The sequence below is a fragment of the Mytilus edulis genome, chromosome 6 (assembly GCF_963676685.1).
Source record: "Mytilus edulis chromosome 6, xbMytEdul2.2, whole genome shotgun sequence".
Lineage (NCBI taxonomy): Eukaryota > Metazoa > Mollusca > Bivalvia > Mytilida > Mytilidae > Mytilus > Mytilus edulis.
Genome location: NC_092349.1, coordinates 90567039 through 90584186, shown reverse-complemented (window position 1 = coordinate 90584186; position 17148 = coordinate 90567039). Strand labels below are relative to the sequence as shown.

The window sequence follows — 17148 nt, the reverse complement described above, 5'->3', positions numbered from 1 at the left end:
GGGGGGGGGCCTGGATTCGCCTATCGATGTGGTATGATTGCCTATGAGACAACTCTCCACAAAAGACCAAAATAACACATAAATCAACAACTATAGGTCACCGTAGGGCTTTTAACAATGAGCAAAGCCCATACCTTATATAAGTCGGCTATAAAAGGTCCCAAAATGACAATGTTAAACAATTCAAACGAGAAAACTAACGGCCTAATTTATGTATGTCTCTTGAAAATATAGAATAAGTGCAACACAGAGCACATTGGAACTCTGCTCTTTTATTTTGTTTTATAGAGCATTCAAATAAATCATTGTATTAATGAGCTAAAACAAATAATTAGTCACATTTGACAATATGTTTATAGTTAACAAATAATCGTTCAACATTATTTAACAATTTCGAAAAATTAAACTATGACTTATACTGGAGAAACATCTTAAGTTGTATCTCATAAAGTGCAGATTTTCACAAGACTGTTCTTTCAAGGGAGATTTTCAAATTAAAAGAGAACTGACCTCTGGATCCAGTGTCTCTCTGTTTTCAAATATCGATGTACATTTTATTTCATCTGTTTCTTATTTTGATGAAATTTAAATATACATTTGAAGGCAATATGATTGAGTATACTTTGCCCTATAAATAGTGAAATTAAATGATGCATTTATAATGAGTTTTAATATAAATGTTTAAAGCATGGGGCATCAACTGTTAAGTAAATGTATTTCTGGTTATATATCATTGAAAACCAAATACCATGTATATATTTTTATTAATGGATTTGATGGGTAGAGGTAAACTACATATTCAAGGGAAAGTTGCCACAATTTGCAGAATACTTTTTGTTTTCTGTTTTTAGTGTTGTTTTACATAGAAATACATTTGGTGTAGTCATGGTAGTCATGGCTTTTGAAGTGGAAAGTGAAAGAAATGCAACGATTTACCTATTAGTACATATAAAACAACAAGACATATTATATACTGGTCAGAAAATGAAATATATATATATATGAAGAACTTGTACAACATTTCCTCTGTATGATCACATATTAATTAGTTTTTAAGAGTGTACTGATATATATTTTATGGACATTGACATCAGTATAAGTGATAGTTTTATGGACATTGACACTTGTATATGTTAATTTTTAGAGATGTAATTTGAGGACTAAACCATGTCGTAATTGACTTTCACACTTGTATATGTTAATTTCTAGAGATGTAATTTTGACATGTTGTTTTTTATGCCTTGTAGGTAGTTATTCACTTTGGAAAATGATTTGTTGACTTCCTGTTTCAAGAAGAGAGAACTAAGGTATTTATTTTATTTTATAAATTTGGATTCTTTAATATAAAATTCTCAATAGAACTTTTATATTGCCCATGATAAAAGTTCTTCTCAAAAAGGAAGCCAATTTAACCAAAACATTGGATGATGAGTTAAGTTACCAGAAAAAAAGAGAAAAAGGTAATTGACCTTTTCAGCCAAGGGGATACATCTTTAATAAGTACACAATTAGCAGTTCTGTTGATTGTGAGCCTACTTAATTATGATAATTTTAAATTGATGAACTTCAACAGTAAATGAAACACATGTTTGCTTTCTAAAATTTAGAAAGTAATTATATTAGTAATTAAAATGACCTTATGCATTCAACACACATTATTCTGTTTCTTGAACAGTGGCATGCAAACATGCAAACATTCTGTATGTGCCTGTCATAAGTCAGAAGCTTGTCATAAGTCAGGAACCTGTCATTTGTTGCAGTAATTAGATCATATTTGTTTTGGGTTTTATTGTTATGTACAAAAACCAGGCTGTTTGAAATGTTTTACACTTGTAACATTCAGGTACTTTAGTTCACTATGCATTATTAGTTTTGCTGTTGAATGCTGTATGATGATCTATAGTTGTTAATTTCTATCTCATTTGGTCTCTGGTGCCCAAGAGCTGTCTTAATGGTAATCATACCACATCTTCTTATTTATATATATACATGAATTATGAAAAATACTGTGTTCATATGAAAAAAAATAAAGCTGCCCGTACGAAAAACATGACACGTACTCCGGCTGGACAGTAGCCGTACTGAGAACCGTACTTATAATAATTATTTGGACTTTTCTTTGAATGTGTTATAATGGATAACCCGGCTGGACTTTCAGCGAAATTAGCCGTAAACCGGCTCGAAATATTTAAATTAGCAGGAGTCCGGTTCAGAAAGTCCAACTGGACTTTCATAAAAGTACGTCTGAAAAAATCCAGCCGGCATTTCTGGCAAAAATATGGCCTCTATAAAGTTCAGCTGGACTTTACAAAGTCCGGCTGAACTCATAAAAGTTCAGCTGGACTTCAAAAAGTTCTGTTTGACCTTTAAAGATGATCTCAGCAGGGGCTGATCTACAAAAAAGGGGGGGTTCCACCCCTGCAGAGCCCTCCCTCTTGATTACTACTGCTTAGTTTTTCTTCAGATGGTGGATTCGTCTGTTATGATATGCATCCCTTGTTATAATCTGAAAGTAAAAAAATAAAACCAGATGGCATTATATACAATGTATATGCATATACTGCTTATTTCTTTTTCTTTTTTCTACTGTCTTACTGGTTAAATCAAGAAACGGGGAATTGTGAAGCTAAATGCTTACTCCTAAAAATGTGTGGTTATAATTATCATGATTTATATATATTAAGACTAAATAAATCTAAAGTGCATAAAATAAAAGTAAAGCTTTGAAAATCACTCAAACTGAAATATTTTGCATAATTAAGTATTTAATGTAGTTTTTTTAATTCTTTTTACTCTTCAAAAATAAAAATTAAGCTATTTATAATGTTGTAATCATTTCATCAATATGTTGAAGAAAAAAGAGCATATCAGATTGTACTTACCAGAATATGCAATCCAAAATACATGCAAACAGCAATCTTCCTAAATTGAAATTGATGCCAGTCAGAAGGATCCATCTTCTCTAATATAATGTGAAAAGAACTACTTCCAAACATTTTCTTAATACATCCAATTTAAATTTCTCATTTTGTTTAAGAAAGAAGACACATCTTCCTGTTTATTCCAAATTCAAATTTTGTTGTATTGCAATACATGAGGTTGTTTGAGGAGCTGTGAAAATTTTTCTTCTTATGACTTCTTGCATATGTCTTAATTTTGAATATGTGATATATTAAAGAAAAGAAAATCAATTATTAATTTGTTCAATTATGAAATGTTTAATAAAAGTGATAGTTATTGCAGATATATGTATTTAGAAATGTGTTATCCTTCAAATGGCCTCATGATCAACCTCTGTGTAGATGCTACTTCCTGTGGCCTGTCCAGACTGAGGTTAATTGAAAACAGATGGCACTCTCTACAAGACTACTGCTATTAAATCACTGTTATGGCTCAAGTTTCTAATTGATATTAAAGAATGATGATAATTATTTATTTAATGCATTCATCTTATTAAATATAAATATACTTAGTCTAGAAAATGTATAAATTTAACCTATTAATAGATGTAATTTTGCTAGGGGTTTTATTTCATGAAAAAGTAAAAATGTTAAATAATTGTTGAAAACATATTTAACTGGGATATAATTCAATCAAAATTATATCACCTATATTAAATTTCAACTTTCCATTTACAGTCTATTTTAAATATTTTATAATGGAATTGAAAATTTTAGGGGAAAAGATCACATCTGGTAGTTTGATCTTAAAGTGTATATATTGTAAAAAAATATGATATCATTATTATAACTTGCAAATTTTCATTTATAACTCTTATCCATTTTGATAGAAATTCAAATTGTTCCTTTCAAAGAACAGAAGCCTAGTGACAAACTTTTTATTTCTGTAAGGGAAGATTTGGCTGATGAAAATTTTCTAAGTCTTAATTCCTGCTCATAAATGACTGTAAAATTTTCTAAGACAAAAATCCTGCTGATCATTCTACAGAAAGAATAATTTCCCTCAAAAGTCCAGCCGTGTTTATTTTTTTGTCAGAATTACAAAAAGTGCGGTTGGACTTTTAAGAAAATACCGGCTGGCAAATAACCGAAGTATAAGAAAAAGTACGTGTACGGCTCATGTCAGACTGGACTTTTCAAAGTCAGACTGGAATACGTCTCAAGTCCAGCTGAAGTCCAGTTGAACTCCTGTTGAAATTTTCGTACGGGAGGGACATTTGAAACTTATGAATCATTTTAAGTGTGATATCAAAGAAATAGCTGAGATAAAGAGTGCATTTGTTTCTAACCCGAAATTTTGTCATCGATGACTATCATTTAGTAAAAGTTAAGCTGCTAGAAACAAATACATCGTTTAATAAACTTTATCAACCCCACGTTGTCAGACAGAAATAGATTACACTCACGCATGTAAACAAACAGGTAAAAGTGCGGGAAATAAATAACCAGGACTTTGCGAAAACAACACGTGCTCGTAATTATTTAAACGACAGATGCAAAAACAAATTTATTGTTTACACGTCTCAACGATAAACGATCAACGACTACGCGACTATTTTACGCGTACATCGTTTATGTGAACGATGTCAACGTTGACCAAAAAATGTAAGAAACAAATGGATTAAACGACTACGCGCGTAATTGTTTACTTCGTTTAGGTAAGAAACAAATGCGCTCAAAATATGTAGGTTACAAACTCAAAATTGATAACTAAAACATAAGGGGTTAGTAAACACTGTTAGTTACCATATAGGGTTAGTTATCATAAGAATAAGAATAAGAATATTTATTATTCCAATCAAGGGCCCTTGATGGGCAGCATAACATGAACACATAACACAATACATCATGATTTGTAACAGAAAAACATTTTTATATAATAAAATGAAACATTAAAAAAAGTTCAGACAGATGTTATTATCTTCATTCTATAAAAATCATATACATTTAATTCCAGGCAGGATCAGAACCATAAAATCATTACAATTATCATTGTTATTACATACATTAATTAACATTTCGTCTAACATCTAGACATGTAATAATATAGCTCCCTAAATATTTAAGTACAGACAAATTTTCATTAGTAAATAACCAAACAAATTTTGCCTCATTTGAAAGAGGTATAAAATTAGGACAAAAACATAACTATAACATACAAGTATTTATACACTGATAAATGATTAAAAATATGTGTTTGTCATTTGATTTATTTTTATGTTTTAATGCATGTAATGAAAAGTGTTTATAACAAATGTAAAAATAAATTGAAAGTGGTTGTACCAGGACTTTAAACATGTATGGATTATGACAAGCATGAGGTCTCAGGTACTTATTATGCCCTTTACTGTTAGGCGTCAAACGGTCTTTTTCGGCTACCGTTAGCATCAAATTGGTTAAAATTTTACCATGATTCCTTAAAATATCCTTATCGTGATTCGACAGATGTCTCAAATAGTTATCGTTACCATTATTTTTGGAAAAAAAATAGCGTAATTCGTCAAATTCAGCTGATTTTTATCATCTTAAAGTAAGTGTACATTTTATCATCATGCACTAAAATTTACCGTTTGACAAGAATTTTTACCGTTAATATATACTTCATGAAGGTACTCCCATTAAGCATGGTGTGGGGGCACCTTGGTAAGCCAACATTTAAAATTATACTTGTAAAACATCCATTTGTCACATATTTGAAAAACACAGACCCCATTAGTTGAATATTGATAAAATAAATATAGGCACCTAACATGCTAACTAAGATTTAAAATTGGCAATGCCATACCACATCTCCTTATTTCTATATATAAATCAGTGATTAATTCAAGTTACAAGTCAATGAATAAAAGACTGTATTGAATGTTAAATGTTTTTAAAGGTTCTCAGCCCTATGATCATCTATTTGTTAATAATATAAAATATGTAAATAAGGTATAAATAGATAGCATTGTTTGTAGTAGACCATCCATTTATTGTTTGGTGGTATGAAGTTCATGTTAAAAATCTAAACAAATCCAACTACATGTCCCCATTTAAATGCATTGATCGTCCAACCCCAATCTTTGATGGGTCTTAAATATTATTATAGAGATATGGAAATACAATGTATTTATGTGTCTTTCTATATTTGGTGTAATGTAATCATGAAGAGATCTCAGTTACATTTTTTGTTTGTAAACTATAGCTAAAACAGCACATAAAATATTGAGGAAAATCCATTAATTACTAATTATCATTTAATCATTAATACAGAGCCATTAGATACAGTTCCAGGATTTAGAAAAAGAGCAGTTTAAACTAGTGGGACATGTTAAACATCTATTTAAAGCTCATTAGGGTGGGCATGAACCCTCAGCCTCTTCTACCATGGCTACTGATCTTGGTAACCCATATTGTATAGAGCAAGGTTAGTTGAACCAAGGTGTCCCTTTTTTAAACCATGTGTTGTATAATCAGGTTAAAGATCATCAGCAATGGGTTGTAAAGCCATGGTTAACTGTTATCAGCAATTGGTTGTAGATTTTTAGATAATAAAAGCAACTATGTATTGATAAAGTAGAGAGTTAAAAAACTTGGCAAAAGTTTAGAAAAAAATGTTAGATCAGCAACCATTTAAATTGTGAGGAAAGATATGTGTTGGCAGATACATTATTGTATAAACCTGTAGTGTTGGTTATATGATACAAATTAAAAGAACAAGAATCTATTGTTCTGAGTCAAAATGTTCAGATCCTACCCTCTGTGTTTAAAGTAATGCTAATTAAGTACACCTGAGAATAGAGGTATAGGATAAAAAGTGTGGAGGATCCATTAAATTCTTCATGATTGATAGGTGCTTGTTAATTAACCAGCATGCGCAATACTAAACATGCCTGGTATCTCCTATCATACTGTGGGTACTCATCATCAGTAACAGTCTTGTACCAAACTGTGGTCACTCTTTGAAGCTTCCTATGTCTTTTTTTATTTTTATATGTTTCCCAGAGTGGATGAAGTAAACTAATGTCTATCCAACTGCATTGATTCATCAATAATTCTTATATTATTTGCATATTGTATGATACAAATTTTAAATATATCAAAATTTACTACAATATAGTTCTTTGCTCTTTTTATGCCCCACCTACGATAGTAGAGGGGCATTATGTTTTCTGGTCTGTGCGTCCGTTCGTCCGTCCGTTCGTCCATCTGTTCGTTCGTCCGTCCGTCCGTTCGTCCGTCTGTTCGTTTGTCCGTCCGTCCGTTCGTCAATCTGTTTGTTCGTCCGTTCGTTCGTCTGTTCGTTCGTCCGTCTGTCCCGCTTCAGGTTAAAGTTTTTGGTCAAGGTAGTTTTTAATGAAGTTGAAGTCCAATCAACTTGAAACTTAGTACACATGTTCCTTATGATATGATCTTTCTAATTTTAAAGCGAAATTAAACTTTTGACCCTAATTTCACGGTCCACTGAACATAGAAAATGAAAGTGCATGTTTCAGGTTAAAGTTTTGGTCAAGGTAGTTTTTGATGAAGTTGAAGTCCAATCAACTTGAAACTTAGTACACATGTTCTCTATGATATTATCTTTCTAATTTTAATGCCTAATTATATTTTTTTTTCCAATTTCGTGGTCCATTGAACATGGAAAATGATAGTGCGAGTGGGGCATCCGTGTACTTTGGACACATTCTTGTTTAGAAATAAATAATTTTATCTTTGATTAAATAGATTCTAGGAAGTTTTTTTTTAATTTGTGTTTTAACCTCGATGCAAAAAGTAAGTTTATGAATATTTAACAAAATGACATCTGATATATATGCAATTGATATGGTTCATTATTATGATATATTTAATGATTCTATTTAATAAGAAATTTATCAATCAGAGAATTTTGATATTTTTCTTTTTGAATGTAGAACAATGTAGAACTTATTTTGCATGTAGATTGCCAGTTAAAATAGAAGCCAAGGTAAAGTGTTTTACTCTTTGATTACATGAATACCGTATTGTAACAATATTTATTTACCGAATTTACCCCTATAAGTCAGTTATAATGGGCTAAATGCTGCTCTCTAAGGTACACCTTGTACAAAATAATGTCTGTTAATAATTTCAAGTTGCAGTGGCATATGAAAATTAATAAAATGAACTTTTTTCATTTGATGTGTTTCTCTTTTTTAATGTTTATATAGATTAGACCATTGGGTTTCCTGTTTGAATGGTTTTAATGTTTATATAGATTAGACCATTGGGTTTCCTGTTTGAATGGTTTTACTGTTTATATAGATTAGACCATTGGGTTTCCTGTTTGAATGGTTTTAATGTTTATATAGATTAGACCATTGGGTTTCCTGTTTGAATGGTTTTACTGTTTATATAGATTAGACCATTGGGTTTCCTGTTTGAATGGTTTTAATGTTTATATAGATTAGACCATTGGGTTTCCTGTTTGAATGGTTTTACTGTTTATATAGATTAGACCATTGGGTTTCCTGTTTGAATGGTTTTAATGTTTATATAGATTAGACCATTGGGTTTCCTGTTTGAATGGTTTTACTGTTTATATAGATTAGACCATTGGGTTTCCTGTTTGAATGGTTTTAATGTTTATATAGATTAGACCATTGGGTTTCCTGTTTGAATGGTTTTACTGTTTATATAGATTAGACCATTGGGTTTCCTGTTTGAATGGTTTTAATGTTTATATAGACTAGACCATTGGGTTTCCTGTTTGAATGGTTTGAATGTTTATATAGATTAGACCATTGGGTTTCCTGTTTGAATGGTTTTAATGTTTATATAGATTAGACCATTGGGTTTCCTGTTTGAATGGTTTTAATGTTTATATAGATTAGACCATTGGGTTTCCTGTTTGAATGGTTTTAATGTTTATATAGATTAGACCATTGGGTTTCCTGTTTGAATGGTTTTAATGTTTATATAGATTAGACCATTGGGTTTCCTGTTTGAATGGTTTTAATGTTTATATAGATTAGACCATTGGGTTTCCTGTTTGAATGGTTTTAATGTTTATATAGACTAGACCATTGGGTTTCCTGTTTGAATGGTTTTAATGTTTATATAGACTAGACCATTGGGTTTCCTGTTTGAATGGTTTTAATGTTTATATAGACTAGACCATTGGGTTTCCTGTTTGAATGGTTTTAATGTTTATATAGATTAGACCATTGGGTTTCCTGTTTGAATGGTTTTAATGTTTATATAGACTAGACCATTGGGTTTCCTGTTTGAATGGTTTTAATGTTTATATAGACTAGACCATTGGGTTTCCTGTTTGAATGGTTTTAATGTTTATATAGATTAGACCATTGGGTTTCCTGTTTGAATGGTTTTAATGTTTATATAGATTAGACCATTGGGTTTCCTGTTTGAATGGTTTTAATGTTTATATAGACTAGACCATTGGGTTTCCTGTTTGAATGGTTTTAATGTTTATATAGATTAGACCATTGGGTTTCCTGTTTGAATGGTTTTAATGTTTATATAGATTAGACCATTGGGTTTCCTGTTTGAATGGTTTTAATGTTTATATAGATTAGACCATTGGGTTTCCTGTTTGAATGGTTTTAATGTTTATATAGATTAGACCATTGGGTTTCCTGTTTGAATGGTTTTAATGTTTATATAGACTAGACCATTGGGTTTCCTGTTTGAATGGTTTTAATGTTTATATAGATTAGACCATTGGGTTTCCTGTTTGAATGGTTTTAATGTTTATATAGACTAGACCATTGGGTTTCCTGTTTGAATGGTTTTAATGTTTATATAGATTAGACCATTGGGTTTCCTGTTTGAATGGTTTTAATGTTTATATAGACTAGACCATTGGGTTTCCTGTTTGAATGGTTTTAATGTTTATATAGATTAGACCATTGGGTTTCCTGTTTGAATGGTTTTAATGTTTATATAGATTAGACCATTGGTTTCCTGTTTGAATGGTTTTAATGTTTATATAGATTAGACCATTGGGTTTCCTGTTTGAATGGTTTTAATGTTTATATAGATTAGACCATTGGGTTTCCTGTTTGAATGGTTTTAATGTTTATATAGATTAGACCATTGGGTTTCCTGTTTGAATGGTTTTAATGTTTATATAGATTAGACCATTGGTTTCCTGTTTGAATGGTTTTAATGTTTATATAGATTAGACCATTGGGTTTCCTGTTTGAATGGTTTTAATGTTTATATAGATTAGACCATTGGGTTTCCTGTTTGAATGGTTTTAATGTTTATATAGACTAGACCATTGGGTTTCCTGTTTGAATGGTTTTAATGTTTATATAGATTAGACCATTGGGTTTCCTGTTTGAATGGTTTTAATGTTTATATAGACTAGACCATTGGGTTTCCTGTTTGAATGGTTTTAATGTTTATATAGATTAGACCATTGGGTTTCCTGTTTGAATGGTTTTAATGTTTATATAGATTAGACCATTGGGTTTCCTGTTTGAATGGTTTTAATGTTTATATAGATTAGACCATTGGGTTTCCTGTTTGAATGGTTTTAATGTTTATATAGATTAGACCATTGGGTTTCCTGTTTGAATGGTTTTAATGTTTATATAGACTAGACCATTGGGTTTCCTGTTTGAATGGTTTTAATGTTTATATAGATTAGACCATTGGGTTTCCTGTTTGAATGGTTTTAATGTTTATATAGATTAGACCATTGGGTTTCCTGTTTGAATGGTTTTAATGTTTATATAGATTAGACCATTGGGTTTCCTGTTTGAATGGTTTTAATGTTTATATAGACTAGACCATTGGGTTTCCTGTTTGAATGGTTTTAATGTTTATATAGATTAGACCATTGGGTTTCCTGTTTGAATGGTTTTAATGTTTATATAGACTAGACCATTGGGTTTCCTGTTTGAATGGTTTTAATGTTTATATAGATTAGACCATTGGGTTTCCTGTTTGAATGGTTTTAATGTTTATATAGATTAGACCATTGGGTTTCCTGTTTGAATGGTTTTAATGTTTATATAGATTAGACCATTGGGTTTCCTGTTTGAATGGTTTTAATGTTTATATAGATTAGACCATTGGGTTTCCTGTTTGAATGGTTTTAATGTTTATATAGACTAGACCATTGGGTTTCCTGTTTGAATGGTTTTAATGTTTATATAGATTAGACCATTGGGTTTCCTGTTTGAATGGTTTTAATGTTTATATAGACTAGACCATTGGGTTTCCTGTTTGAATGGTTTTAATGTTTATATAGATTAGACCATTGGGTTTCCTGTTTGAATGGTTTTAATGTTTATATAGATTAGACCATTGGGTTTCCTGTTTGAATGGTTTTAATGTTTATATAGATTAGACCATTGGGTTTCCTGTTTGAATGGTTTTAATGTTTATATAGACTAGACCATTGGGTTTCCTGTTTGAATGGTTTTAATGTTTATATAGATTAGACCATTGGGTTTCCTGTTTGAATGGTTTTAATGTTTATATAGATTAGACCATTGGGTTTCCTGTTTGAATGGTTTTAATGTTTATATAGATTAGACCATTGGGTTTCCTGTTTGAATGGTTTTAATGTTTATATAGATTAGACCATTGGGTTTCCTGTTTGAATGGTTTTACACAAGTAGTTTTTTGTGACCCTTTATAGCTTGCTGTACCGTGTGAGCCAAGGCTTCAAGTTGAAGGCCTTACCTTGACCTATAATGGTTTACTTTTATAAATTGTTACTAATGGATAGAGAGTTGTCTCATTCACTAGCACTCATACCACATCTTCCTATATCTATTGGCAGACAGTGTGTATAATCTGATAATAAACTGACTTTTTATAAATAATTGAGATTTAATTGATTATGTTGTAACATCTTCTCTAAGATGATGAAGTATGAGTGTGCTTACTGTATTTTATTGGAGAATTATCAAACTATTGCTTAGTACCAATCATGATTAGTTTAACAATGTATCTTAGATAGCGTTTGTGTTAATCACACGGAGAAGGTCAATGCAGTGGAATGTAATCTGTTACTGCAGTGAGTAATCACATCTTTGTACAAATAATGAAAATACATTTTTATTTAGATAATTATGCAGTCAGTACATGAATTTTTTTTGACAATTTGTGACAAAATCTCTAGAAAATATTTTCTCTTATTTTAGGGATAAAACCAAACATTGGGAAGACATTAAATTTAATCATTTTTTTATTTGATGCATTCAGAAATGACTGAATGCATTATTGGACTTATTGGTGTTATACTGATCTGTCAGAGGCAAGGCTAATTAGATATGCAGTTAATTAAAACATTCTTAATTACACATATTTGTCAATGATTGATTGATTGATTGTTGTCCAGTTGCAAGTATTTCAAACATATTCAGCGTAATCATTATTCAATGAAATTCTATGAAACAATTAATCTCTTATAGTGTTTTTTGAATTCGAAATAACATAAAAAATGCAGGTTATTCAGTGTTTACCAGACTTTTTTATGTTATTTCTTCATAGAGAGAAAAAAACTTTACAGTCATTCCTTAAATAATATTTGTTCAAAGCATAATATTAATACTTTTTTTTTAATCTCAGCAAATTAAGTATAAACCATTCAGTATAAATCTGTTGTCCCTGGATATACCATGAACAATTACTCAGTCATTTCTGTAACAGATAAAGTACCTGCTTCGGTTTCATTACTAAGTCATAAAAGTGACTCTTATATAAATTTAATTACCAACTGCAGTGGAATTATTGCCTGTAAGTTTTATATGAATAATAATAAATGATTTTACAGCTGTATATAGATCATAATCAGGGGGGTCTCAGGGGAGCTCAGGCTGTGTTCTACAAAAAAGTACAAGTTTTTCTAATTTCACACTAAAATTATTTTTATTTTTCTTATCTTTTACATTGATTTTCCAGTAGATATTGAACTCAGTGAGATTTCTCTGTCTTTTTGTTGTAAATTGAGCTGTAGTCAGAGAGACAAGCCAACCTTAGTTAAAGTGTTACTAGAATGGTACTTAAATCTTCTGACACGTTTATGAATGTAGATAAATGAATTCTTTAGTATCTATATTAATTTGGGGAGGAGTGAGGTAGCTGTATAGGCTGATTTTCATCATGAGAGGTAAGACGTTCAAATTATTACTTAACATGATGATGGTAAAATTATTGAATTCTTGTAAACTAATCAGAAAAAATGCTTGTAATTTAAAAAATCAAATTTATTTCACTATTTCATTAATAATTATTTTTTTTTTTCTGATGTATAAATTATTTTTCTTCTGTCAACGATTGAAATTTATATTAAAACAAACGAGGTAAAACAAAAAGGAACCTATGTTTTAATATAACTTTCAATTGTTCACATAAGAAAAATAATTGGTATATGGAGAGATATTTACACAATGATGTTAATGTTATTGGATATGTAACATCTCAATTGTGTTATCCTAAAATAAGGTCAAACTCCTGAGAACCTCACTTCTAAATTAAAAGCTCTCACAGTCTATTACCAAGACACGATGTTCACAAAGGGTAATGTATAATAATTATAACAATTTATTTAGATAACATTTGTAAATTTATCAAAAACAACTCAAAATTATGTTTTGAAAAAAATTTGCTTGCTCAGCAAATAATTATTACAACAGGAAATTTACTATAATCTGAGCATTATTCCTCAATTATTTTCACATGATAGCAAGAAGAAGAACAGGAAACTAGCTTGGTTTCTTTTGTGAAGGTGACCTTTAACTATTTGCCAACACTGTGGATTCATTTATTTTCGTGGGTACCAATTTTCGTGGTTTGGAGAAAGCTTGTTCATTCGAGGATATTTACTTTCATGGTTTTGGCAAAGTCTGCATACATTCCTTTAGTATATTTGTAATTCGTTGAACATTGAAATTTGTGGTTCCTAATGTACCCACAAAATCCATGAAAATTGGTATCCAATGAATATTAATGAATCCATAGTAGTTTGCAAATAAGTTGAAAGAGTAAACTCCTTAATGAGTAATAAGATTGAAGGATGTTTAAAATATCTATAGGGTTTGTAAACTCACTCATAAATCCCTTGGCAAGGATTGTTACTAATCAAGACTTCAGTACTGAAGACTGAATGTATAAACCTAAGCATCCTGACACATAGGCATTTAATGGTACTACAATCTGTCAATACCTACATTTTAACATTGTACAAGGTCATTTATCTATTACTGTTAATTATGCTATCTTTACATTAAATCCATGGGATGTTGGATGTATACTGATTGATTTTTTTAGTCTTAGATACAAGATTTATTTTATTTGTTGTTATTGGCTTTGAAATCAAGGTGTCACTGTAACTGTGAAAACTCTCAGATATGTTACCTTAGTGTCTTTTTTGTTGTTAGGGATGCATTAATATCTTGTCACATTTTGCCTGTGTTTTTTTTAAGATGTTTTTCATCCATCTGATGAGATTAGCCCTTTTGAACTGCTTTTTGTCTTACCCGGGGTGAAAGTTACTGAAAGCCAGACTTGGGGGTTATATTATGCTTTTTCAGCAACAGCTATTGTCAACAATTGTTTTCTGCTTGGACTTGTATGGTGATAGATCACTGATATTTAATATGAGGTTGCAGTGCTGTCAGTACATGTCATTGAAGACTATTTCAAGGCTACTAGGTCATGGTTCAGCAACTTTAAATCAAATAAAAAAAATTGATTGTTAAAAAGTTTCTGCTTAAGTTAGTTGATAATGGAACTTCTTACGACAGATCAATAATATTTGTGGCTATCAGTACAAATCAGTTAAATGATTATTCCAGGGCCTGCCCCTAGGTCATGGTCAAATATTTTAAATTATTGCAATGTTGCAGTCCATCAGATTTTTTCTTGTTAAAAAAAAGCTAGTTCATAGTGTGTGATGGTGTAATCATGACATTGTAATATAAAGTGATCACTGATAAAGAAAACAACCTATGATATTGTAATATAAAGTGCCATCACTGTAAAAGTAAAATAACTATAACATTATTATATAAAGTGATCACTGTAAAATAATCATGACATTATTATAAAAAGTTATCACTGTAAAATAACTATAACATTATTATATAAAGTGATCTCTGTAAATCTTTTCCAAAAGTTCAAAAATGTTCCAATTAATGTACTGGTACCTATGCTTTCATTCTGGGGATACAATTATCTGATCATATTATCTTTATTTTATTAATTTTGTCTTATTTCTTAGTTAAGATCTATCAATACATATAATGTAATTATATTGGTATTTGAGAAATTAAATATTCCTTACAATAGCCAGTAGATATTCTTACAAAAGTTTCTGTTCAAATGTGTTGACACAGCTAGTGCAATCAATGTTTATTTTTGGAAAATAGATATTTCAGACATTATGTAGACGGAGAAAGGAGAGCAGCCAGTAAAGAGTATTACAACGCTTATCAAAACGATCATAGTCATATTGATTTTTATAATGAAAGGTCAGATGATTTGGTCAGATTCTTGACCACTGGATTATTATTACACAGGACTAATCTTATTTATTTTCTTGTACAGATGGTTAGATTTGTAGGATTTCATTTGACAGTTGTGTTAGTGATGGATTTAAATGAAATAAAATGTAAATAGTCAGTTAATGTTGGGAAGGTTATTGTATTGACATGGTCAGTTAGTTTCAACAATGGCTAAAATTTGAAATGGGAAGTTATATTTATAATAGAGTTACATAGAGAGAATAACAGATAGAAATTATCTGGTGAGGGATAACAGATACCTTATAATGCAGTTATTTATAAAGGATAATTACTATTTGGTAACAGATCAATCTCAAAAACTATATAAATGATGTACCACTCTGTCCATCATCAGAAGAAACGAAACCAGTCAGTTTATGGATCATAACCAGGGACTGTTAATTTTGTGTTTCACCATTACCAACCTTTGTTAGATGTTATATTGTATATTATAGATAGTGTTTATGTAATATCAAGAAATAGGATTTAAAATGATATATTAAACTGTATTTGTAGGAATGGTCAGTGAGTCTCCGCGATGGATAAGATTGGGAATGAATTTCTTCATAGTATTTGTAAGTCTGTGTCATGTGACCTCGTCTTTAGACTTTCAATACCACAACTACCAGGATCTGACAAACTACCTGACAAATATGTCCAACACATATCCTGATCTGACGCATTTGTATAGTATTGGGAAAACGGTTCAAAGTAAGTTACTATTAATTAAACTTGAAAATGATAGAGTTGTCTCTCTTTAATGCTATACATGAAACCAACATCTGGAATTACCAAAAACTTTGGACAATATTGTCAGATTTCTACAGCCATACTTTGAAAATTACTGTGATGTAGGTTATGGAATATTCTCCTGGATACTATTTGTTTTTTGAAATTTATATTGTATATTTACACATAAATTTATTTGTCCTGGTTATTGTATTTTTATATTAAACATGAATAAAACTAATTTGTCATGCTTTTAAATTTATTTTAAACTGAGTTTTATTTGACTTGGATTATGATTTACCTGTCCATGCAGATTTTAGACCGATATTTAAATGTTGTGGCTATTGTTGTTTTTTCAGAAAGAGACTTACATGTCCTGGCTATTGGTAAGCTGCCACAGAACCACTTGACCCTGAGACCTCATGTGAAGTATGTAGGAAATATGCATGGAAATGAGGTAAACTTTAGGATATGTGTCAATGAAATATTTATGCAACAGCACAAAACTATGAAGATATATCAAGAAGGGACATTAATTTGAATAACAGGAGATGTGGGGTATGCATTAATGAAACAGCAGACCAACAACACAAAACCAGAAAAAGATTTAATGAGGGTTTGTGAAAGATAGGCAGATTGTAACATAAATTAGAGTAACAGGAGTGTCAAAAGGTTGGGATATACATCAATATATATGACTCAATTTATTAATTATTACTCAAAATTAAACATAGACTATCAAAGCTCTGAAATCATCACATTTATTCCTAAAATAAAAAACATTAATTCAGGGCTGCATTAATATAATGAGCTTCAGAGAACATCCATTTGACTTTGAAGAGGGGCTGGGCTTTTATGTCATTCTCAAATATTATTTTTGGCCAGTCATTTTATCCCTTTGATCTCCCTCCTAAAAGGAAAGTTGAGCTTTTGCCATCACTTGGCGTCCGTCGTCGTCCGTCGTCGTCCGTCGT

General features: G+C 30.6%; 1 protein-coding gene across 6 annotated transcripts in view; it reads left to right on the top strand.

The window, feature by feature from the left end:
- Window positions 1-17148, top strand: part of LOC139528877 (carboxypeptidase D-like) — a 35537-nt gene that overhangs the window by 3811 nt on the left and 14578 nt on the right. For 4 of the 6 annotated variants that reach the window (XM_071325112.1, XM_071325109.1, XM_071325113.1 and 1 more), the window contains exons 3-5: window positions 1248-1307; window positions 15962-16156; window positions 16534-16631. In XM_071325112.1, coding sequence (XP_071181213.1) covers window positions 15964-16156; window positions 16534-16631 — 291 coding nt within the window. In that variant the 5' untranslated portion in view covers window positions 1248-1307; window positions 15962-15963. Of the gene's footprint in view, window positions 1-1059; window positions 1308-15961; window positions 16157-16533; window positions 16632-17148 lie in introns of those variants that run through there. The other 2 variants (XM_071325114.1, XM_071325111.1) reach the window with 2 other exon arrangements.